The 26,913-nt window shown below is 40.4% G+C and overlaps 1 protein-coding gene across 1 annotated transcript in view; it reads right to left on the bottom strand.

The window, feature by feature from the left end:
* klf7b (Kruppel like factor 7b) overlaps nt 1–12,081 on the bottom strand; it is a 66,292-nt gene extending 54,211 nt beyond the window's left edge. The window contains exon 1 of the mRNA XM_079356738.1: nt 11,597–12,081. Coding sequence (XP_079212864.1) covers nt 11,597–11,698 — 102 coding nt within the window. The 5' untranslated portion in view covers nt 11,699–12,081. The remainder of the gene's footprint in view (nt 1–11,596) is intronic.
* Nucleotides 12,082–26,913: the final 14,832 nt, after the last annotated feature.

Here is a 26,913-nt window from a genome sequence, read left to right as displayed (position 1 = left end):
TAACTTCATGCGTAAATATTAATGATCCAATCGGGTTTATTTGAGTTTCAAACTTTCCTCTCCTGTAAAAACTTTGAGTCAGACCGCAGCAGGAAACACATCAGAGGTAATGACATAATGTGGATTCAGTTAGTGAGTCAGACATTAAACATTTCGTGGCCCTGCAGCTGTTTTCACCTCTGTTTGATATCCACAGATCAGATCAGGTGGATTCAGCCAACCACAGCGTCAGGAAACATAAAAGCAAACGTGGGATGAGCAGCTAATGAAGCAGAGCCGAAGAAGTTACATCTCATGCACTCACAGTTTGCTTTGAAACCGAGATGGTGAGGAGTTATGGTTTGAAGGCAAAACCAGTGTGCGGCTGATGTTCAACATTTCGAACATACTAATGCAGTGACATCAAAGACAGCTGGCCAAAGGAGATGTGATCAAATGAGATGGAACCTGGACAACCCAGTGTACTGTGCATTACCTCTTATACAACACATGACGATACAATACGGTAAACTTCTATGTCTCCATAGGGAATTTGTCTCGGGACTGAAGAGTGAAGATAATAATGCACATTACACATACTGTACAGACTTTGCATTATACTCAAAATAAATGAGTGAGAAAGATTTGGAAAGAAAACTATGAACTAGTGAACTATGATGATTATGCTCCAATCACAGCCGAAGGCCATGTGACTGAATGGAGTTGTTCTGATGTTTGCAGGGTGGAGCTTTAGAGTCCACTCAGCCAGGTCACATTTATAGTTTAAATATCAGTGCGACTCCCTCGTTAGAATAATGTTTTTAATGAGGAATTTTTGTAAAATGTTTATAATTTAGCCCTAATAACGTCTGTTTACAATAGATGGAGGGTCTTCTTCTTTGCCTCAGAGCATATTTGAGCACCTGTTGACCCGTGAGTGACATCTTTGGGAGGACTGGGTATCACGCACAAGAGAAACAAAACACAGCTCAAAAATTAAACACGTGGACAGGATGATCTGAGGGGCAACATCATATTTAAATCCTCAATTGAGTGCTTCCAACTTAAGACAATAGAACAGTTGAAGCAGACTCTTGTTTCTGCTGTCACTGTGTTTCTATCTCTCTCCATCTCCGAGACAAAGAACTGTGTCTGCAGCAACTCGGGAAGAAAAACAGGACAAATTCCCAAGGTCATCCTCCTCCGCTGCATCTGACCCATTTACTGTGTCCCAATCTGCAGACACACACACACACACACGCACACACACACACACACACACACTATGCATTCAGGCAGAAAGGCGCACCGGAACGCTAGCACGCTCCATCTTTGCAACTCTGTCTTTTGTTGTATCTCAACACTGACATTTTACACACACAGACAAACATGCACACACACACACACACAGACACACACACAGACACACACACACACACACACACACACACAGACACACACACACACAGACACACACAGTATATTAAGCTCAAATGCCCTGAGACGATTTGACATCCCTAATGAAAGTCTTGCACAAGTGCTGGTTTCATGCAGACACACTTCATTAAAGCTCTGAGGCAACAGTTCAACATTATTGCATATTGACATTTAAGCTCTTTGCTCTGATGACAAGATAATAACTGTGCCATCAGTTTACACTAGGAATAATAATCCCCTGCAGGTTTTACTCAATATCAGAACAAACATCAGAATTAGTTTTTCTCTTATGTTTACGATCATCTTTATCGATATGTTAATCAAATAGAGCAAAGTCCACATGAATTTAAACAATAATGAGACATAATTTAGCATAAAAAAACATTACAATTGAATTGAATATGTTTGTATTGTTTTCAATTCTAAGGATTACAGTGGCAAATACTGGCACATGTGGGCACCGCTTGTGGCTTTGCAAACTGGAAATCTCATGATATTTACATCCTCCAGCATGCACAAGGGTTTCACACTTTCAGTCATCCAGATTTACTAAATGGTTCAGCTTTTCATTTAGTTTTTGATCCGTAGAAGTTCCTTTTTCCTTGCTTAGTTATTGTCCTAACCTTTGATCCACGAGAAAGTCCTTACTTCATTTCAAAATAAAAGCACGGTTTAATTCAAACAGCAAGTAAAGTGAAGTACAGCCCAGCTATTTTAAATTTCAAATTGTGAAATAATTATTTTGTGAATAATCACGATTAAAACTGTTCATGGTTTGACTTCCTGGGATTATATAATGATGAGGGAAACACTACAAATTCACATTACTATTGCTGGAGTCTATAGTTTCTTCTTAACAAAGTACATGGAGCAATGTTTTCATCTGTTTGTAGCGTTGGTCTACAACAAATTCTATGACTCGCTTTAAAGACTATCGCTTTAAAAGGGACCAGGATCTAATTTCCTACTGAAGTCTACCAGCCCTTTATGAAAACCAGCAGCAAGTGTGTTTGTTTGTGTGTATGCTGGGAGGTTCACTGCCAACTGTAAGCCTGGTCAGGGTAGCACACACAGAGACACTCGCTTCCTCTGCCACTGTCAACATCCTCTGCACACTATGAATGATGTCATTATCCAAACACACACACGCACACACACACACACACAGGAGTCACATGTACTGCCTGTGTGTGTGTGTGTGTGTGTGTGTGTGTGTGTGTGCGTGTGTGTGTGTGTGTGTGTGTGCGTGTGTGTGTGTGTACTCTGGTGGATGTTGGTTTTCACAGGAGCTGAGAACTAAAGAGGCAGGAAGAGGGCGTGTTTCCGTCCAGATGTGCTGATATTAAAACAAACGGGCAAAATAATTCAGCAGAGTGAAATTTGAATGTGTTTGTTAATTAAACGGAGCGATGGTTAGATTCTAACTAAAACCACTTTAAAAAGAGCAGCAGTAACCCCTTTTGTACATTATAATAAGTGCAACGGCTGCTTTTTACGTTGTTTTAATTACAAGTGTGTCTCCTTTACACTCCTTTACAAACTTTGAGAAGAAAAGGAAGACAGAAAAGAAGAGGAAGTAAGTCCTACACAGTCATTGTTTATTTGGAAAATGTGTTCAATCAGCCTTTATTTCTTCTTCTCTCTGCCGACTCAGACCACAAGAAAGAAAAAATCAGCTATATTTAGGCTTTTTTCTATTCATTCAAAGTTTTTAAGGCGTGCAAAATCAAAATGTACATAAACAAAAGGATGTTTGGGGAAGGGGGGGGCTGACAGGGAGGGAGGGGGGGAGGGAGGGAGAAGAAAAGACGGACAGACATGAAATGAGAGAGAGAGAGAGAGAGAGAGAGAGAGAGAGAGAGAGAGAGAGAGGGTTGGATGAATTCCAGGTCATAAGGCTTTATCCCTGAGCCAATCAGTCTGCAAACACTGGCTCAGCAGGATGTAGAGACACAGACACACAAAACACAACACACCTGTGTGTGTGTGTGTGTGTGTGTGTCAACACAAATCTGCCTGCGATCACCAAGAGGGTATTTGTGTTTGAGCCAAAAAAAAAATCCAGTTTTATAACAGAAATTAGATCAGTACAATACCTCCTGAGAGGTTCATTATACAATGGATCCATAATTTGGAGATACAGCTTTATGAAACATGCAGAACTACATGTTTGGGTCATTTTCAAAGTTAAAATGTAATACCTAATCCACAGATGTTACGGACAATCTTCAGTGAATTTAAAATGTTCTTGGTTTAGTTAAAATTAAAAAAAAAGGACTTGAAATGGAATTACAATTATTGAATGTATTTGTACTTTTAACTGTTTAAAAACTGACCTCAGGAAATGCAACATAAAATGAAAAGCAAAAACAAAAACTGATTAACATTTTGGACTTTCCTTTCTTTTACTGTTACATTTTTGTTATCGTATAAGAGCAGCTTGTGGTGAGTCAGGAGCATACTTTAATGTGTCAAAAAACATTTAAGAAGAGATAATTAATTAATCTACCAAGAAAACTGTCAACTTTGCCACTCATGTAATCAATGCAATTCTTTAGTTCCCCGCCAAGTTGAAATAGTTTTAACAAAGATTTACTTCCTTTCTTCTGATACACTGATTACAATGTTTCTATTGAAACTTTTATTGATGATGCAATGATTACGACCAATAGATCTAGTAGCTAAATTAACGTTTTATGCAGATGATACCCAGAAGTTCCATCTCAGAGCTCTTAAACTATCTTATAGACTAAGTGCAAAGAGAATACGTAACAAAGGATCAAGCTTTGACTTACAACCAGGCACCTTCTTCTCATATACTTTGGCATCCTCGAAACAGAGGAGATGTAGATTCAAGCTGTACAGTTAGTAGAAGCGTCACTTTCCTTAAAGCCGTGTCTTTACTCTCTCGCTAAGCTAGTCCAAACACTTCTGCTAACTAAAGAGAAGACACTGATGTACATGTTCTCATCTGACAGCAGATCACATAGCAAACAAGCACATTTCCTCCAATGTTGCACTATAATAAATACGGGAAAATCAATACATATATAAGCCATTCATGACGCACGCAGTAGGATGATTCACTTCACAATAGCTGATATCCACAGTGTTCTGCAGGCATGGAGAGATGAATGGGTAAATCTTGTAAACTGTAGTAATCAGCCTCTGTGGTGAATAGTGCTGGAGAGCTGCCCTCCATAGAGAAGCACTCATCTTGAAAGATCAGGCCGATGGTTTTCACAGTAAAAGCTCCCTCTCCATCACCAGTGCAGTTCATTTGTTCTGCTTTCCTGCCGCAGCAGCCTGACTGCTCACTTTCTTATCTAATCTCTGCCACCGTAGACTGAACGCCTTATTCACTTACTGAATTATGGGCTCTAGGGCGGGAGTGTATGTGTGTGTGTGTGTGTGTGTGTGTGTTCGACTTGAGTGATTTCAAATTATGAGGAAAGAACAATAACTGTGTGTGTGTTTGGGAGAACGATAAAAAAGAAAGTGAATGAATGCAGTGATTAGAGCGGCTCATAAGGAGGAAAATATTGGCACCAGTTTCCACACTGTAAAAAGTGAAGACACAGGTCTGTCACTGAAGGCTTCTGTTTTTAAACATCTGACTTTTTTTATAGCTTCTTTTGTTTTTCTGCCATTTTTCTGAAGTCATGAATGCAAATGTCCATTTCACACCTTCAGGACTCCCTTGAAAAGATGTTTTTAACCTCAATAGGATAAATAAAGGTTAAATAAATTATGACCAATAATAGGGTGACATCAAAATGCTTCATAACTAGGTGCTTATAAATCATACTTTGATCCATCCACTTCTCATAAAGCTTGTCAAGAGTCACAGTGGGATGTAATCATTCCCAGCATGCAATTGGTGGAGGGAGGTCACCCTGCACAGGTTGCCAGTCAATCTTAGCTGACACATTAAGACAGATGGTTCTGCTGGGTTATGTTCAAATGAAATAACAGCCAATTGGAAAATAGCCAGTGGGTCTCAGGTTTTTTCCCTAACTGTTTAAAAATTGCAGACAGATTAGCAAACTCAAGAAAACTTCTGGATCATTCCAGCACTAGAATTATGTTGTACCAATGTTATAATTCAGTTTTTAAACCAGCACAATGAGTCCCAGGAGTTACAGGATACATTCCATTTAATTTGCCCTTATAAGCATATTCCCTGATACTTCAATGAGGCCTTTCTCTGTTTCTTCCTGTCTTCATCTCTCTGTTTTATGTCTTCCTCTGTTGCTCTTCCACCTTCCTGTTGTCTCTTCTCTCCGTTTTTTCCATTGTTTTTTCTCACTTGTCTTTTTTTTGTCTGCTATGAGGAAGCAGCTGCGCACCACAGACAATTACATAACTGCATGTGTGTGTGTGTGTGTGTGTGTGTGTGTGTGTGTGTGTGTGTGTGTGCAAGTCTGTGGTAACACAGGAAGAATGGCAAAAGAGACACAATGAAGACAGGGTTTTAATAGTGTGTGTGTGTGTGGGGGTGGGGGGGGGGGGTGTCCTCTTCCCTGACTAACTTCCACCTGCATTTATTCCTCTTACCTCTGCTGGTGTTTTGTTTGCTTCTCATCCTCCACTTTCTCTAACCATCACCCCTCATCCCCTTCATCCATCCTCCCCCGGTCCCTACATACAGAGTTACTGGGCTGTGAAATGTGAAAAACTGCAGCATGCATGGCAATTCATTATCTTGTCAAACTTCCCAGGGCCAGCCTGAAGCCACAGGGAGAAGAGAGAGAAAGTAAGAGAGAGAGAGAGAGGGTCTGACATAGAGAAAGCACAGCTCTTGCGGAGGTCCTTCAGTAGGTTAACAGGTTAGCAAGACACGAGGGGAAATGAAAACAATGGACACACGCACGTAAGAAGCTGCAAAGCTCGGTTTGTCGTGATTGTTTTGATAAAGATCTTGGGTCATTTTTGGAGAGGCCTCAACTTAACACAAATTCAAAAAAAATCTAAACTTCTACAGTACAGATTCCAAAAAACAGTATGTCCAGAGAGCGATTTCCATACAAGGTGTGAGCTCAATTGATTTTGGTGGTGTATTTTGAAAAAAGCATTTTCAGAAATATATGATGATACTCTTGGCTTTGCAACAACAATATGGCGATATGTATCCTGTTAGTCGTTAGAAAAGTAAATAAAGATTTCACATATAATAAATTAAAATGACAATGAAACTCCCTGACTTAAACTAATGCAATGTTTTGTCAAATTTAGGTACATTAAGGACATTCTTTTTGTCTGGATTTAACTTGTAAGGCAGTGTTGTACACCTCTCCAATCGGATTATAATTACTAAAAAAAATGTATTAGTGAAATGAGCTACCTTTTTGTAATGCAGAGCTAGGGACTGGACATACTATGCTGAGAGCTACAATGAGTACTGGGTTCATAAAATGCTGTATGTACAACACTGACAGAATGCACTCCTGAGAGATGCAGGCTGCAGGCTTGCAGGGCATAATGGAGACTGTGTGTATCAGTAACACGGAGCTGGTTGGAGGCTTCGTGCTGTAACGACCCCCGCAGCAAATAAATCAATCAGCTTGAGAAGATCTACAGACACACCGAGCACACAAATTAAGAGACAAGATGAGAGAGAGATGGTGAGAGAATCAGACTGTGTAAAGCACTGCTATAGGCTGGATACCTGCATGCAGCATTTGAATATTTAAACAGAGATCTTTAGGCAACAACAACCCAGTAAACACCTGAACCTCTGCATCAGTTTTCACCTCCACATAGCCTTAGCTTTCATTCTATCTATTTTCCACACTAACTCAACGGACTTTGGCGTGGCTCCGCTTTGAAATAAATGGATTATGTCTAATTGGGAAGCCTGGGTTCGCCATTTTATCCTTGGACACTTCACACAAACACACACAAATCCCTAAAGCCCGTCACATCATTCCCAACCTACAAAGATGCAGCAATTATATGCAGAACATGGGCTAGTGCTGTCAGAGGCAACAAGGCTGATAGACAGCAGAGAGAGAGAGAGAGAGAGAGAGAGAGAGAGAGAGAGAGAGAGAGGAGAGAGAGAGAGAGAGTGTGTGTGTGTGTATGTATGTGTGTGTGTGTGTGTGTGTGTGTGTGTGTGTGTGTGTGTGTGTGTGTGTGTGTGTGTTTTCCACATGTTTAGCCATGATGCAAAGCAGCTGATAAAAGAAGCCTGTAAGAGGAAACAAAGACCAGGAGCATGATAGCGACAGACATGGAAGATAAATGACACACACAAATCTTGTTGTTTGTTTGTTTGTGTGTATGCGTGTGTGTGTGTATTTGTGTGTGTGTGTTTGTGTGTGTGTGTGTTGCTCGGTCAGTCTGACAGCAAACGGCCAATTACTGTCGAAAGTGGCGGGATGAGTCCTGCCAGACCATAGCTTTCCATTAGTGCATGCCAGCCGAGCATGTGTGTGTGGTGTGTGTGTGTGTCAGTGTGTGTGTGTGTGTGTGTGTGTGTGTGTGTGTGTGTGTGTGTGTGTGTGTGTGTGTGTGTGTGATGTAGTGAATGAGGGGATGGAGGGAGACAGAGGGAACAAGAGTGGAAAATATGTGGGTGCGTCTGTTCGCACTGTGTGTGTGTGTGTGTGTGTGTGTGTGTGTGTGTGTGTGTGTGTGTGTGTGTGTGTGTGTGTGTGTGTGTGTGTGTGTGTGTGTGTGTGTGTGTGTCTTCGTCTCGTTTTTTTGAGTGCAGGTCAATTTGAGAAAACTTGTCTTTTTTCTCTGTTATGGAGACAGTATTTTGTATTAATGAAATGGATGCATTTTCTAAGCTAAATACATGACGGAATAGACCCTCAAAGCATTTGCATAAATGAGAAAACGTATATCAGCTTATTTTCTCAGTTCATTCTAGCTTCCTGTTTGGTCAGTTCAGGCTAGATCCTATAGCCTAGCACAATCCCTGGACAACTTAAAAAAAACTGCATGACTTTCTGGATCTTTTGCTAGCTAGCTAGCAGAAAAAATATCCACCGCACTTGGGGATTTGTTTTCTGTTAGCTCTTTGCCCATTAAACCATGTAAATCATAGATTTTACTGTGTCGCTGGTCTTTAGGGCAGAGGAATTACAATGTAAGCAGAAAGACATGCAACTTCAAATTCATGCCGACATACATGGTTTCCATCTAAGCCTAAACATCCAGCAACATATTATAGGCCAAGCATGTAAGCTAATGTGTGTTCTCCCTGATAGTGTGTCCCCACTGTTGATAATACATGTTTCTGTCTGTGTTCTTCCATACACCAATAAAACAGAACTGTCCACTCTGCGCCTGCATCCTAATATCTATCTTTGGAGAAAATAAAAACAACTCCCCATATGGGACTCAAACTAAAGGCAGTAGAGTCACATATCAGCTTCATTTCAGGTCCAAGATGTTGTTAGCTAATTAAAGTTAGTTAATTAAACACAAACTTCCATTAGAGACGAATTACTAGCTTAAGAAACAGGGGGAAATTAGTCCACCATGAGCTTGAATTGTTTCTTAACTTGTTGCATCTTTAGCTAGCTACTGAGCACAACATCGTGAGGGCTGTTTACTTTTAGTTTAACTATTTGCTCATTAAATTAACCTTCTAACACAAATGCAAAAACGTTTTTCAATCTGTCTGAATCTGTCTAAGCCGATACTTACCATCCCAAATATACTGTCGAACTTTTCTGTTGAGGTCTCCCACAAGTAGAGTAAAATGCAACACTGAAACCAAAAGATGTAATTACTGCTCCTTTATAACCAAAAACAACAAGCTAAAAGGGGCTAAGGGTTCAGCGGTATTAATAATTCCATTTGGGTTTTTCACCACCAGTCAATAATGAAGGAGCTTTACAGTTTGTGTGGACATAAGAAAGTCTTAATGTTGTTGTATTGTCCCTTTTTAAAAACTGTTTGCCAAATAGTTTACTCTGTTTTATTTTTTGTGCCAAGCTAGGCTAAATGAATCTCAGACCAGTCTGTATTTGACATGCAGACAATTAAATATCGATTAATACTTCACAAAGAGAACAATTTTCTCCATTACCTCAGTTGTCACTATTTGTTGCCAATGGGGATCCAAATCAACAATCTGTGCCAGTTTAAACAAACAAAAAAACAGGTGCTGCATTCACTTCTGGTTTAACCATACCAAAACTTTTGCCTCCTTCAGGTATTGCTGTTAAATTTCAAACTCAGTGTTTGTACGAGGCTGAAATATGTAAAATCGTTTTTTCTGCAAATGTAAGTGTGGATAAACTGAGTAGAATTGCTTTTTCCAAGGACTGCTTTTCTGTCTCTAGGCAACAATTTAAACAGCTTTTCCAGCCATTCTCCATAAAATGAGACATGACATCAAAACCCGAAACTCCATAAAACCTCTCAATCAATTAACAACATGCTTACAGACAGAAAAAATAGGTTACAGGGGACGAAACTCCGAGCTGTTTGGACTAAAAATAGAGTGAGGCAGTAAGAATTTGTGTCAGTAAGACAGAGAGGAGGGATGACGGTTGGGCTTCATTCAAGATTATTTGTATAAAAGGTACACGTGGTCCACCGATTTTAAATACACCCCTTGGACTTACCAAATAGCATGATGGGAGTAGATGTTTTTTTTACCATACAGGGACCTAATGGGCAACTTTGGTTTAAAGAGTTGGCAGAGCAAACTCTCAAACGGGGGCTGAAGATGGCCACCATTAACAGATTTCACTTCTCCAGTTCAAAGGAGTAAACTTCAGGGAAAAGATTTGTATCATCTCTAATATTGATTTTCTTTTTCTGCTTATAATAGTCAAATGGTGTAGAGAATATTTGAGTGTCTACGATGCCTTTCCAGATTTGCGAAAAGAGACATTTTCCATGATTCTCCTCCCAACCACACTGATGATTTATTCGCATGTGGAATACAGATAACACCCATAACTCTGCTGTTCTCTTTACATATTAATAAAGTAATAACCCACACACAGACTCTGGTAAATATTCTATAGTGGCTGAAAATGTATTATTCAGCAGGATTATCTGCAAACAAACAGTGGCAGATGCGGATATATTATTTAAGAACAAGTCACTAGCTGTTAGGCATGTGTCCATCTTCTGTGGCATCTGTGTCTGAGAGCGTGCGTGTGTGTGCGCGTGTGTGTGATAATCCAAACATATCAGGCTGACAGAGTGGTCAATCGATCAGATCTGTCACTCTGAAAACAGCCCTCTCTCCTTCAGCATCAGCTCAGACTGCACAACAAAATCACTACACTTTCAGCTTTAATCTGCTCTCACTCACAGTATGAAATACAGCAATAAGTCAAACAAATATAAAAGGAGACAAAGACTCCAGACATTGTAAGAATGCTAAGGAAACTTTTTTCTTTTTAGGAAGAAATCCCCTTAAACTTGTTATGTTCCCATTATGGTCAAAATGCAGCAGGTAATTGACTTAAAGGGGCAATAACAGTTCATGTTCCTCCTCACTGGATCCTGAAACATTTTCTACAAGAAAAAAGGCATTTTCTGATTGAGCATGCAACTATAATTTATGGTTAGAGCCAATATTATTTATAATTACCAATGATAAGAGGGGAATGTGAGGACAAAATCGACACTTTTTAAGAAAAAAAAAAATCAGCATTTTAACCTGGATCCTCTGTTTGACGTGGCGTGTAAAGTCTTTTTTAAAACAGTATGAACAAGATCGTGACACAAGACAACGTGCTCCTGCTCGATCATATCTGCAGAGGTTGAATTAACCCTGAATGTTTCAGGCAGTCCACAGTTAAGGGATTTTACGCGTAAAGTGAGGAGGTGCGTGGATTTTACGCTTTTTTAAACGCAGTCCATCCATCGGTGCGTAAACCTCTGACTGTAGCCTATCCCCCCCCCCCCCCCTTTCCGCCCCCTTCTCACCCACTCCCCCTCTACGCGCGCGCGTGTGTGTGTGTGTGTGTGTGTGTGTATGTTTTCTCCTGTCAGCGGACCTCGCCGTGCTCCATGTGAGCGAGGAAAAAAAAAAAAAAAGACGCAACTACACGGAGCTTCTGCAGCCGCTCTGGAGCGCTCGACTGATGCAAAACAGTAAAAACACACTCAGAAAACACCAACCAGCGCACATGTGACATTTCGTCCCAGTTTCTAAACCCCCTTTACTTTCCCGGAAAAGATAATAAAACGCATCTCTAACCTGCTGCCAGTTCTCCTCCAGGGAAGGCATCGCAGAGAAATAACCAGTGTCATGAACGAGTTGAAGTTCCTGGAAAATACTGTAATTCGCCAACAGATCCATGCTTGATGCAAAAAAAGGAAAAGTCAGTAAAGAAGTCCGGAATCCGCGCAATAAAAAACGCACTTCTCCTTTTTTCCCTCTTCTCAGACTTGTCAAATTAAAAGAAACAAACGCTGGAAAATCCCAGCCGGTGCAGATGGAGCGCACCTGAGCACTTTAATTTAAAAAAAGGAAAAACAGGAGGAAAAGAGTTGATTATTATATCTTTGTCAATGCAATCCCCTCTCTTCTGTGCTCGCTGTGTCACGCCTCTCTACTCAGTCCTGGATCGGGGGTGCCAGATCTATTTCCGCATTGCCAGATTGCCAATCGGTCTCCCGTAAATGCTGCCAGGTTGCCAGGTTTGCTCCGCTTGCAGCAGCAGACTGGACCCCGCTGCAATCCAGGCGACCGGCGCGCGAGGGGAGGGAGCGAGGGGAGGAGCCAGCTGTCAGTCACTTTCATGCGTGACCTAATAAGGTAAATAGGGTTGATGATGTCACTGGCGTCCAATTAAGGAGGCGCTGAGACTGGAGGAGGGGGCGGAGCTTTTGAGAATGCCGAGATGCTATTGGCTGCAGAAGGCTGTCAGTCCGTCTGTAGATGGCAGTGAGGGGTGAGTTATTTTTAGAGGCCTATATAAAAGCAGCAGCATTCCTCTCTCAGTCATTACAAGCTGCACAAGCGGAGAGGAGACAAAACCGAACGCGTCTTCTTCTGCTGACGTGAAGAAACAGCCGCAAAAAAAGATGAAATATTTGAATAAATGTTGAGAAAGAATCAACTGCAAATCAGAAGAAACAGCAGTGGTGTTGGAGATAAGATGCCTGTTGTTTTTCCGAGGTTTTACAGCTTCACCGCAGAGACTCCGCCATGTGGTTTCCATGTGGTGAATCTGCAGAGAGCAGGGAGGGAGAGGAGAGCAGAGCTCAGCACGATCCTCCCACCTGTTCACTTTTCAACAGTTTATCCCCCTTTTGTTCATTTCTGGAGTAAATCCAATTGCATTAGCATTTTTTTGTTGCAAAACGTTAAATAAAAACACACCAGGCAGGCATGGACTTCCAAGTGTCCTTAATCTGACAACAACTCTTACTGTTTATAAATGTTGATGTTACTTCTGCAAAATGAGCCCAGAAACCTGCTGAAATACTTAAATATGAAATCAGATTCATCAAAAAAATCTTTGTTGGCACACACATGAATGCAATGATGTTCTTTCTAACAGAGCAACGATCAGAGAGAACTTCTTTAATCATTTACTCAAAGTTTTATTTGTCACTGCGACGTAATCATGCAAGATAAGAAAATCCAAATTTGGAAATGAGAAATTACAAAAATGTTTTTAACAGGGACCTGTACATTTTTTGAATATGAGGAAATGTATTGCAGTTGAATGCACAAGTAGATATGTAGTTTTTATATACTCAATTTGACAGTTAAACACACATCTGAGGCGCAGCAAGGACACATGCAGAAGGTAGCATTTTTGCTTTTTCTTTACAACATATGTAACTGTTGAACTGTTGGCTCTTTTGTCATAAATCCTGGAAAATTGTGTCAGTATGTCAGAAAAGCTCCTACGGTATTAATGCCTCTACCCTCCTAAATACAACTGAAGCTCCGACCTTCAGTTGTTGAGTGGCTGCAGTTTATGTTCAAACAGGACAGGTTTCCTGCCAGTGCTGTTACAGACACATCTGGGTGACGATGCTCCAAATGCTTGACTGTCTTACCCGATACGTGTCACTGCTCTGACGTTTATGATAATCCAACATTACAGATGAAGTGACATCAGAAGCTATTGAAACATGAATTCCTCCTTTGTGCATTAAGTCAAACCTGAACCTCAGCGTTATTATGTGCTTAACTGCTTATTTAGGTTGTTTTAACAATACTTATCTACGTGCAGAAAGTCTCCAACGTGATTACACTTATTTTGACATATACATTTGGTTATGATGAAGTTGTAATACAATAGGCTTTCATATCAAACAAAATGAAGAGTTTGGGGATTTTTAGGACTAAATATATTAGTTTAAAAAGGTCTATAACTCTTTTAGATTACCTTATTATCTTACCTTAAACAAACTCTCAAGTAACTGACGATGATTTTTGAATCAGTGATGGGAACTACACGATGAGCAAGTCTGCAGCTCATCTGTCAAAGACAAGTCTTCACCTTCTTCACATCCTTCTTGGGCTCCCATTCTTTACCCTTAAAGAAATTCAAGCTTCTGGGTTCATTTCCAAGGCCTGTTGAATATGAAAAGTGATATTTTTTCCTCTTGACAAAATTGACAAAACAGTTAATTGATTTATTCATTAGGGACAGTGCAGATTAATGAACAGCTGTAATTACAGCTGTTTCATGTATGACCTATGGCCCTTTTCAGACTGTTTTTTTCTGCTGTGACGAAGCTCATCTTTCTACATTCACATTGATTCTCCGACAGCGTAATATTCTTGCCCCAGTCTGTGAATTCACACTGCATTTCGTCGTGTTAGCACGGCACAGCAGGAGCTACACATACACACACACAGATGGCTCCCCCAGTTCTGCTGATACCTTCTCAGCCCTGTAACACCTCTGATACTACCTGTATGGAGGAGGGTATCACTTCATCCTCCCACTACGCCTCTGAGTATTGCAGAGGCGTAGTCCATAGTAGTCTAATCGGGCTATTGAGAGACATCTTGTCTGCAGGTTTAAGTTTACTGTCAGCACTTACAAATGACTCTTTTCGCGGGGTCTATGAGGGGAAAACACTTGCTGCAGGGACGTTGGGCTTTATAAAACCGTGAATGTCCATCAAGCAAACAAAGCAAAACCAAGAAGCGCCTGGATCCAGATCTTGAAAATGCATCCATGTTATAATCACACCTCCAACTTACCTCAACCTCTGACACCGTTAGCCTGACTGACACTAACCCCATCACACATCCAGCTCTCTCTCTCTACAAACCACATTAATTGGATTAATGAGGATGCAACAATTAAAGGTCAAAATTTGAAACTCAAATGCGACGTCTCAGACAACACCAGTCTAATTTTGACTAAAAACCTTCAGGGTGATGTATCCTGGCACTTTGTTTAAGTATGTAAGTAACAGAGAGCTCGGCTACTGCTGGAGGAGGTTTTCCTAAAGGTCAAAACTTAATCTGAGACGCGTTTAAAGTGCTCCAACACTGCCAGTTTGATCAAAGTTGAGATGAGAACACATAACATCCTACACCATGTCTATACACTATGCTGTATATTCACAATGATCAGGGTTAATACTTGAGTTTGATTGGCTGAAGGGTGCCCATTCACTCCAGGCTTTTGATTTAATTCACCTGTCACTACATGAGTAACCATAGCAACAATGAAGTAGGCAAAGCCTTCGACTAGAATTTAAGCAACTGGTAAACAAGTTACCTTGTCTGGCATTATTTTTTACTTCAGAGGGTTGGATAATATTTCTTTGTATTACAAAAGTAGTCTGTATCAGCCTCTATTTATCTGTCTCTTAAGTGGGGAAGATGCTACAAGATAACTGGGCTGATTTTGGTCCCAATTCTCCCATTCTGACAATCCTGAGCAAAATCTTGATTATAAAAAGGTGTTCCAAAGATGTTCTTGCCTGGTTTTCCGTTCAGTTTTCTGATCTGGTCCAAAGGACAACTTAAATATATACGGTCTGATCTCCTGTGTGGGTTGAGACCCGAGGGTATAGCAGAACACACACACACACACACACACACACCTTGGATTATCCCCTGGAACAAAACTACAGCCAATTGGGAAGCCAGTTGACTGAAGAACAGTGTGACATGTACAGCCTATCTTTTTTTCTGCCTTAATATTCAGTTAAAAGTAGTCTGTCAAAAATCATTGAGTTGTTTGCCATGACTGACAGTGAAAATAGAATCCGTTAGTGTGTGCTGTTATCGTCACATCTTTGTGCTCTCCACACACTTTAATCTATGATTTTTTATGTCATCATTTGTTGTCTCTCACATTTTAAAAAATCTTGTAGTCTTGTCCCGGCATTATGTAACAGCCACATGATATGTACCGTGAATTTACTCATATGGAGTTAACGCTTTCTTTGTGTTGTTGCGTGCCTGGGCCTCTCTCTCTCTCTCTCTGCTTCTCCTCAGTGTCTCTCGTCCCCCGGGAGACACGCTGCAGGCCTCTGAGGACGTGCAGGGCCAGATGGCTTCTAGATTGCCTGTTTCAGGACATTTTCCACATTGATTTTTACAGCTCAGTCTGCCACTCGAGGATCAGAGGAAGGAAGGAGAAGAGGAAGGAGGAGGGAGGCAGGAAGGAGATGCTGCAAGTCTGTGTGTGTGTGTGTGTGTGTGTGTGTGTGGTGGGGGTGGAGAAAAATGGATCAATACTACTACTGACAGCCTATAAGAGGCCCTTATCAGATCCACATGCAGCATCTGAGTGAGATTCAATACTGAATCTACAATCATTAACATCTTGAACAAATAAAAAAACAGGTCAGTCAGTCAGAACCAGCACTGAACACTACAACTACCAATACCTATTTCCACTAATACTCCAAACATTACACCTCCACTTGTATATACCGACCTAACAGCTGGCTGTTAAATCAAGATGAAACTGCCTTCTTACTCATCCTACTTCTCCTCCCCCTCCTTTCTTTTTCTCTTCCTCCTCTTGTAGTCCTCTCTGCCTTTATTGTTGTCTGTAGTCTAACTATCCATTATATTACTCCAACTCCTACTACTCCTCATTCTCTTCCTCTTAACTTCTACTACTATAAGCCTAGTCCAGCTCCTCCTCCTGCTCCCTCTTCAACTACTCCTCCTTCTCCTCTTCTAGTTCTCCTCCTACAATTAAAAGTACTCCTCTCCTTCTTAACCAGCAATATGCTAATGCGACTTTTCCACCTCCTCCCTAACAACTAAAATAATTCCTGAATTCTCCTCCTTCTACCACTCCTCTAAAAAATTACTGCCTACTTCAAATCCTCCCCTCGCCTACAAGAGAGTCCTCCTTGTCCTCCTTTTCTCCTACAAATGTGCCTCTTAGTACAGCTTCTCCTACACATCCTCTCTCAGCCTCCATCCTATCAGTTTGCTCCTTGCCTTCTCTAATGGGTAGTTTTCGTCTTCCTCTCACAACTGCTTTTGTCTCTTTTTTTCCCTCCATACTTTTCTATTAAAAGTAATTTTCCTCTTTATTCTTTATTCTGATAGCTTCCACTGTTTCTTTTTTTTAGTCTCCTCTTGTTGTTGCAAACGATTTTAGAGTGAAAGAGAAAATGAGAGAAATTATTAAAAAGACACAAAGAGGATTAAGAGAGAAGAAGAAGAAGAAAAGGGGAGAAACGAGTGAAGGAGAAAAAAAGAATTTCACAGTTAAATGGATCATCAGTGTAATTCCATGTTTTCACTTTCTGGCTAAAACCACAGACCAACATAAAAGCTCTCTGTGTGTTGAAATGCATGTGTGGGAGTGTGGGAGTGTGTGTGTGTGTGTGTGTGTGTCTACACAACCTTTTAAAGGCAGGCTTCACCACCCAGCTCCACACACACTCATGTTGTAATCTTATTATTGTGTTGTGTTGTTCTGGCACCAGGAAGAATTGGATGGAGAGGAGGAGAGGAAGAAAGGATTTTATCACTTTTCTTCCATCATCTAGTCAAGAGTGAAACTTAAAGCCTGCAGGAATTATGCTGTGAATAGTAAAAAAAAAAAAAGCATCATATTCAAATTAAGTGTCATTAAGCAAAAACATGAGTGAGAATAAATGTTAATATAATGCCAACTAAAACAAACTTTTCTGTTGATCCCTAGAAACTATATGTGCATGGCTTTTCACACTTTTTTTGACATCTGTCTGACTCCGCCCAGTCCCAGTCCCAAAGAGCACTAACCCTGATTGCAACATTGAAAGTAGAAAAGGGAGGAAATCAATTTAACGGTCAATCCACGACTTCTGAAAAAATTAACAAGCTAGGATGGTTATAGCATCACGGTGAATCACAGTCTAAACGTTAACGTTCAATGTCTTCAAGTTATCTGTGAAAATGTTTTTGAGGCGTTGTAAACATCTTTTTAACATGCTGGGCTGGATGTGACATTAAGCATTGTGCGAACGTTTGGTTAAGTTTTATCAGAAAGTTGAAATCAGAAGAGGAAGCAGAAGCTTGAGTCTCAGTGGTGTTGGAGTTGATCCTGGAGAAAACAAATAATAAAAATGAACTTTACCATCTGCTGAGAAAAGAAAGAATAATGCCAGTGTGCAGGACACATCTTAGCTGTTTCCTTTGTGTGTTGCGGCCTGTCCCAAATAAAGACAGGATCAAATAAAATCAGGCAATTCATTTATTAAGTTTTGGGGTATGTTTAAATGATCAATTGAAAAAAATCAAAATAATTAAATCTGCCGACTGTTATGACTCAAACCATAAATGCTACAGTGATAGGCTGTTGAAAATTAGATTTTAAAGGTTTGATATAAAGTCAGATGAAAAACTAAATGCTGTGCAAAGTTTTCTCTTCTGTGCAATTTCAAAACAACACCAACAGCTGGTTAAAACTTTTACATGCTCTATCAGCCTTATAGTCAACACAAAATGATAAGACCTAACAAATGTAAAATAAACATCGATATACATGAAGATCAAAAGGACAGATAGAGAAACACATGCTGTGAGTCCCATACATACTGAAACCTGCCCTGATTTCTGACAAAGATTTATGAGAATACTGTTCATGTTTAAATGTGATTGTTATCTTTCACGATGTCTGAAATCCTTATCCTAGCTTTGAGGGACTACTTCATCTCGGTTACATGGAAACAAACAAGGACACTGTGTGTTCATAAACATCTTATCCTTGTTCCTGATCACTGCAGCTTTTGCAGGTGCAGAAACTATCCGTTTTTTTGAATCTTCAAGATGCATCGCTCCACTTCTGCGAGCTTTCCTCAGCCTCTCTTGCTGCAGAGCCTCAGGCTTTGTGAGTGTTTCATTTACACTCTATTTTAATATGTATTTCTATTTGGAGAAAACTAACAGTTGGAGGGGTTTGGGTTTTGTTTAGAATATGGGAGAGGCTGCCAGAAAAGATCAGAGGCATTTGCAATCAGGAAGTGAGAATGAAAGACATCTTCAAGCTTTATTTGACTAACAGTGCAGGAAACGGACCTGCAGATTATTTAAACCTCAATGTTACAAAACCATAGTCCTCCTATCTGCAGACGTGCACATATCCTGAGTAAAGGTTGACAACACACAGAGACAATGCACATGTGGCTGTGACAGAAGGAGGCGACAGCGACACCATGCTCTGCTGTGAAAGTCACAGCTGGATCACTGAACCGGACATGTGCAGAGAACCAGAGGTGAAACCAGGAGCTGTGAACCACGAGAAACATGCTGGATCAGAGGCCTCCGAGTAACACAGGAGCAACTTAGCATATCAACTAAAAACAACAGAAGGATAGCCTGTTAAAATAGATAGAATAAACCTTCTCTTTGTGTTCTGACTATCTGGACAATGTGTCTCCATCCCCTTCAGTTGTACAAAATTGAAGCTAAAGTACCCAAAGATGAGTGCTTAGATGTTAAGCTGGTGACATCCTTTCCAGACTTTTCAAACTATTTATGCATTAAATGTTGAAACAGCACTTCTTGGGGTAATGTTGATCACTAGTTTAAGCCTTGGTTACCTTCAGGGGTGGGTAAGAAAAAGCATCGGGGACCACTATTGCTGCACACTTGCAGTGATACATCACTTTTCTTGAAGCAATATCCCTTGGTTTAGCGTAACCATGAGCAACCTTAAAGACAAAGTGCATCAAACATTTACTCTTAAAATTGTATGCAAAGTATAACATGTAAATATAAATGAAGTTTGCATTGAATCAAATAACGTGAATCATCTCAACCTGAGAAAAATAAAGATCTGTAAAATAAAATCTTGTCTCCATCTTACAGTATTAAATATTATCAGTTCTCCATATTTTATTTAGTAGTGGAAAATGTAAATAATAGATTGATCCGTCTATACTTACAGATACCTTTTACCATAATGACAGCCATAAATCAACTTCTTCTTCGTCGTTGTTGTTGCGTTTTTGTCTCTCTCCCTTCTGTCTGCTTCTCTGTCCCACTTTAGGAGCCCAACACAGTGGCATCAGATGGCTGTTCAACATGAGTCGGGTTCTGCTCGAGGTTTCTGCCTGTTAAAAGGCAATTTATAGATATATTTCTTTTTTAGTCTGACTAAAATACAGACTTGGTCAGTGATAATTAACACTTCATCCACAACACTAAGAACATCTTAAACACTCTTACACAGTAAAGACAAAGATGCAAACACCTGCCTTCCTGCCGTTAAACGCACCACTTTTCCTCACCTCCGCTCTCTAAATATGAAGCTGTGATATTTCCTGTCTGCTCCCTCCTCCTCTCATGTCTGTGATATTTTTAATAATGAACAAGAAGAAGCAATATATCCTTGAGCTGAGGGAGCCATACAGGGTTAAGCAGATTCTGCAGCTAATTGCGCTTTCTGGTTTTTAATAAAGAAAAACTACACGCCTACAGGCCTTTGTGTGTGTGTGTGTGTGTGTGTGTGTGTGTGTGTGTGTGTGTGTGTGAGTGTGTGTGTGTGTGCTTAAACTAACCTCAGGCATGAGCAAATAGTTGAGAAGTCTAATACCATTTGGCTCTGTCTGTGTGTATGTTTGTTGTGTATGATCGTATCAGTTTCTATGTGAGAAATCCTCACAGCACGACAGTGTATGGATCAGTGGTTTAGTCCAATAAATCAGAGAAATAAAAATGAAAATATGTGAATTTGCTCAGGCATGAAGGAGACAAATCCGTTTTCTTGTTTGTAACTGCTGACTATTCCTGTATCTTTGACACACGTTGCTGATGGCTGAAGAAAAGGCAGGTTAAGGATTCTGCAGTAAGAAGTCCGAAGTATCTGATGTATAAGCAGAATGATTTAGAAGGACGATCTCGGCTTTAAGCTGATGACGAAAAAGCCTTTGGAAACTGTTCAGTGTCTTCGGTGTAGCCAGCAGTTAGTGAAAAACAGACTTCCAGCCAAGACTCCCTTTTCCATTGCCTTTGTTTACAGTTTGAGTGGCAAATTGAGAAACCAGAATGGAGTTGGAGTTAGGATAAGACGTCTCAGAACAAATTGTTAACTTCACTTGGATAAAGATCTCTGTTTATAGAGCTTAAGCAAATTGGTTTTAAGAGCTAATTTGTTCACAAGAAATCCAGCAGGGTCAAAGCTATGGGATAGAAGCAAGGATAAGATCATGTCCTGTTTTTTTATCTGGATTAAATCTCCAGTTTGTATTGTTCAGAACTCTTCAATGGGATTATGAAGACTAAAATCCTAAAAAAATCTGAATTATCCTGATCCTAGCAGAAAACTGGATTCCAGGAACTAAATTCAAGAAAACTGGTAAATTGGTCAACAAATATAACATTTGTAAAAGGTTGTTGATAAAAAAATAAAATGTATCTTGCAATAATATCAAACATGACATATTTGATTTAGAGAAACATGAGGATCTTTGAGCTTGTCTGGGTTTTTGGCGCCCCCTGTGGACAAAGTGTGTGTTGTCAAGTCCCCTTTAGGCAACTGGTAATTCAAAGTTGGTCACCCTTAAAAGTCTGTTTCTGGACCAGGTTGATCAGATCTAGTTTTTTATTTCATGAAAAAAGGGAACGGAGTGAGCTGAATAACAGGATCTTTTGGAGAACAATAAAGTGGATTACTTAGGCCAGATCATTCTTGTCATAATTTAAACTTTTTCATAACCGATGCACAGGTCTCCACCACTCATGATGGGGTTCATACTGCGTTAAGGATGATGCATTCGGCCTACTTAGATTTCCGAACAAATTGTTATGAAGTGTTAAGAAACCACTGTGACTCCAAACAGAGACCAGAAAGCTTCCAACACCAAATTTAGTGCCATCCAACAAAGTCCATATAGGAATCTTTCAATAAAATGGACCATGAAGAAATTACACAAAAACAAATGTAATGTGAAGATTTTATATTCAGAAGCTAGCAGGGTTTGTAAGCTTAAAAAATCCAACAAACTCATTGGATGTGTAAGCTCCATTCATCCCCAGTCATCATTCATTTGTTTGCAGTTCCTGCTGCTGCTGCTGCTGCTGCAGGGTACGAGTCATTTTAGACTTAAATTACAAGAAAAAAATACTGAGAGCCTTCAGGCTATTCTTTGTATGGATTGTAGAAATGTAGCTGCAGTTTCACTAAAAGGGAATCCTGATAAACAATGAGGGAGCGAGTGTGGGAAAGGAAAAGCCATGAAAGTGAGCGGTGGGTGGATGTCGGGGGCTTGAGGAGCCCATGGAGACGTTATGTTCTTTATGAAGCCGTAAAACAAAAGGCTGCTGCGTTTCCCTTCATCACGGTGACCTTCGTTTGATGACCGGCCCTCGTCATTGGCTCTTTAAAGACCCGGGTAATGGATGTTTATACATGGCGGACATAAACCCGGGCACATAACCACACCATCATCCTCACGCCGGGCAATAATCCGCCTCGGGCTCCGGGGTTTTATGATTGACAGAAGCGAATAAATCTGTTAATTTGGATATGCTGTGACAAGAATTAATTACCAGGCAATTGTGTCTAACATATTAATTTAGAGGAGATTATACAATGCATTAGCCCGACACTTATTAAGCATGGTTATGTACGCTTGCGTTTGTGTATTGAAATCGCACAGGCGGAAAATTCAGTCCAATTTGCCATGCTTGGCTCCCGTTAACACACTGCTGTGTCTCTGAAACACTCCCCACTTCCTCTCATCCTGCTCCCTTCTCCCTCCTCTCTGCTCGCTCCTCTGTCTCTGTCACCAGATAGATCCAAAATCAGAGAGATGCAGGAAAGTTTGGCGTCACCCTGGAGTCCAAAATAGTGCGACATGCAGAATAAAACTTTGGCAAAGCTTTGGGGCAAAATGGAGAGAAGTGCTTTTTTAGTTTCTCTCTTGAATGACAGCCAACATTTCCCTCCATGAAGCCGTCATTAAGTTCCACACAGAAAGCAGACTATCCAAACTATCCAACAATATCTTGTAATGATTGTTCTTAATTATAGTGGGCAGATGTGGAAGAACTTCTTTATCTTAAAACTGTATTACATCCAAACTCTGCACAAAAAAGAACATGTGTCGTAATTTATCATCCCTAATGTTGGCATTTAAACTACAGAAGAGTCAGAGTGTGAAGGCTTCTTAGCTAATTGGGGGAGGGTTCAGTGCCTTGCTCAAGAGCACTTCGGCAGTGCTCAGGAAGTGATCTGGCATTTATCCAGCTACCCAATCATCTTCTTAACTGGACTTGAACCGGCGACCCTCCGGTTCCCAACCCCAGTCCTTGCAGACTTAGCTTGTTTGTGCAGTCACAACAAAACATAGATATTGTGTAAAAAATGATTTGTATAATATCAGGAACAGATTTTATACAACATATCAGTGTAAGATTGACAGCGACAGAATTGCTAAGTTGCTCAAAAGTGAAAAAAAAACCAACTGACCAAAGTTTTTAAACCATCGATTCAAACAGCAGCCAGATTGATCGTCATCCAGGCCGTCGGTTAGGGGGTCGAAGAATGTAGAGTTCAAACCAAACTTAGTCCGTTCAGTTTCTGCCAAAATAACAGGCTCCAGTAAAAATAAAAAAACTCAAATAATTGCTTTCAAGTTTGGGAAGAGAGAAAGTGTAATTTTGAATATCCCAGTAAAGTTATAGAGGGACAGGTGGTGAGATTTGGTTAACAACCCAACAACAGTGGTCTCTGATCGCACTGTGAGACAAGTTCACAGATGGCTGATTTGGAGTTTTGGCTGAATTGGCAGAAATTTTGGACTAATCTCTCACAATGTGACTTCTACTGTGACCCATGTCCGACATAACTAACCAACTAAAATATGACAGGAAATAACAGAAAAACACTAATGGAAGTGACTATATGAAAGCTGTTATTGAATTAAAAAAGAAAAAAAATGTGCCAAAGCTGCAGCTAAAGTGAGTTCATTTGGGGACTTTTTTAATAAAGTATCGACTGTAGATGATGGTGTTTTTTATTTATCTCCGATGTACCTTGTAGCCATACAATCCACTCTACAATGTTACATTTCACTGTGATTGTATTCTATATCAATGAGGCTTTAGGGCAAGTTTTTTTTTTGTTTTTTTTGCACCCCTTTGTCTCCTATGACGTTTAGTCAGCGAGTGTAATTACTCACAGACTTTCATAGATGTGTTTCCAACTTGAGCAGGAGTTTATGTGCATCTTCCAACTCTGAAACATTATTTTCTGAAAACTGTTTTTGTAATTGTAACATGTTTATTTCTGCTTTCAAAGAGGAAACGATACCAGACGACTTTAAGGGCATTCGCTGGCTTTTGCAGTCAGTCTCAACTGGACATTGAAGGAACGGCAGTTTTCCAAATTGGCTTTACTTTTCAACACTTCTTTGTTTCTTGAGAATATTCTGACACTTACTGGGACCTGTATTTACACTTCCCCTCGGGCCTGCGGCGTTTTGCTCCAAGAAATAAAACCATGCTGTGTGGTTGTGTCTGAGAGGTGTTTCTGCGGTGGGAAGCTGTTCTAAACTTCTAACTGAAGCTCTGTCATTCTGCTGGTTTTCATGTTGACTTCAAAAACAAACTGACAAACAAATGAAGGTATAATTGGAGTCTGTGCTCCCGCTGAGAGATGACTGCTGCATCACTGAATAGATTAGCTGTTTGCAGGCTGTTGCTATGGCGTCGCACTCCACTGGGATGTGTGTTTGGTGTTTGTGAGTCTCCTATTATTGAACTGAATGCTTGTTGTTACCCCGTGTATTCAGCTGTGTGCGTGTGTGTTCCCATTTTAGAGCATTTCTGTGTGTTATCTTTTTGCAAGAATGTGTTTGAGTATTTCTGTCTGTCTGGCGCTGGTGTGTGAGTTTCCCCGTCTTGTGTGTGTGTGTGTGTGTGTGTGTGTGTGTGTGTGTGTGTGTGTGTGTGTGTGTGTGTGTGTCCCTGGTGGGCTTCTAGCAAAGCGTGGCGTGTTGCTCTAACAGGCTTGTCCTCCATTAGTGGCTCAGTACTGGGCTTAAAACTGGGAGGGAGGAGAGAAGAGGGAAGACACACACACACACACATACACACTTTGAATTCTACTGGATGGAGCTTTAAAATGACATTGGGATGACTGGACCTCACTGCAGTGGAGCTTTGCAATTATTGAAAAGCTTTTCTGAGCAGGTCATTGACAATTTCTTTTTGGCCTTTTTGCCTTTGTGAGATAGAAGAGCTGAAGAGAGACAAGAAATGTTGGGAGGAGATAGTGGGGGGATGACATGCAGCAAAGGGCAAAGGTTAGATTCAAAACCATTGAGAGGACCTTTCCAGAGCTAATTTCGCTCCATTCAACAGGGCACGCCCTGCTTCACTCAGTTCGTTTCTTGGTTATGGTGGGCTACGTAAATGCCTATTGGATCAGAGCTGGCACACTCCAAAGACGGACACACGGCGCCATAGTACGCAGCACTGTTGGAAAATAGCGTTTACAGACTATGTGGAAATTGTGGGTTATTGTCTTCATTTACTGAGGTCGAGAGTAGATGCGATGGTCAAGTTTTGCTGAGAGAACGTTCGATCTGATCAGACTGCTAACTACCTCAGATGGCCTGATACGATGATAGACTGAGTCATTTGAATTCGAACAACTCATTACAGTTTGAATGTCAACCTTTTCCCCAAGTTCCAATGAATGTTTCCAATTTTGTATAAAAAAATGGCGGTCCGACTGTCTAATCCATCCATCAAAATATAAGCATGAGAGAGGCGAGTTGTGAGCGCTGCCAGGCAGAGAGCAGGTTTGTGTGTGTGTGTGTGTGTGTGTGTGTGTTTGCAGCAGAGCGATAGAGAGCATAAGCCAACACGATAACAAGCATTAAAGAGCTAATGACAGCCTGTCTCATCAGGGAGTGAGTTATGTATATGGTCTCATCATATGAGTAATCTTATAAGGTAAAGGCTTTTATAAAGATGCATTAAAAGCAGTTTGAACGGTTAAATCTGGAGCTCCTCTTTGCTCAACTGTATGCCAGAGGTACTAAACGTACATATTGTTGTTATCAGTATGATTTTAAGTACTTTAAGTATTGACAGTGCAGTGATTTGTTCCACGTGTGTTTACAATTATAATAATTTTATAGCTGCATTGGTGTATATGTTTATGTTTGCTGTTAGGTGTTTAAGGTTTTTAATGAGTTTAAAGCAATAGCTGATAAAATCTTGATACCAATTTGTGATACCTCTGACTTAAAATAATGACAAAGCAACATTTAATTTGTATCGACTAAATCTGCACTACATGTTTTGAGTTGTTGTTGACTAAAACTAGAAAAATATTTTAAAAAGGACTAAAATGTAACTTCAACTAACACGAATTAAGTCCTTAGACTTAAAGACTAATTCCATAAATGATTGACAAATTAACATTGGTTCGAGGTCGAGGGTTCGATCCCCAGCTCTGACGAGCAACATGTGTCCTTGGGCAAGACACTTAACCCCCCCTCCAACCAGCTCAGGTGCGCCTGCCGGGGGCTGTAAACACCTAACTTCCCTTCGGGGATCAATAAAGTAAATCTTCTTCTTTGCTCTTTATGCTAAGCTAGGCTAAACGATTTCTGGTCCTCTGTCGACAAACAAACTAATGAGCCAGATATGTAACTACTACTCTTTCCCCCAATTTACCGTCATATGCCTTTTAATACTTTAACTGTCAAACTCTGTCTCTCTGTACTTTTTGTTGTTATCCAGTCAGTCCACATTACAACCAGCCAGAGTAATACACTCACATAAATATCTATAGTGTACCGCAGTGCCCCCAGCCTGCAACAGACTACATAAATCCCATATTTACTGACAGGGAGGAAGCTGTCAGACACACAAGGATAGTTCATCACACCATTAGAGACACACTGACATCCCTGATGAGTGTGTCTGTGAATGTGTGGACATGTGTGAGACTGGGGTGGGACTACAGGCTGAGTTTGATGGAGAGAGGAGCAATTTAATCGTTCTCTGGATAATTCAAGAGGAAAGACAGACGTAGAAGAGGGACATCTTTAGGGTTGTGATATTTCACTTTTTTTTGGCTGGAATATGAGATTTGGAAAGGAGATGCTTTTAAACTG

This window comes from Symphodus melops, assembly GCF_947650265.1.
Source record: "Symphodus melops genome assembly, chromosome: 12".
Taxonomy (NCBI): Eukaryota; Metazoa; Chordata; class Actinopteri; order Labriformes; family Labridae; genus Symphodus; species Symphodus melops.
The sequence above is the reverse complement of the archived record's forward strand: the minus strand, read 5'-3'. Positions and strand labels throughout refer to the sequence as shown.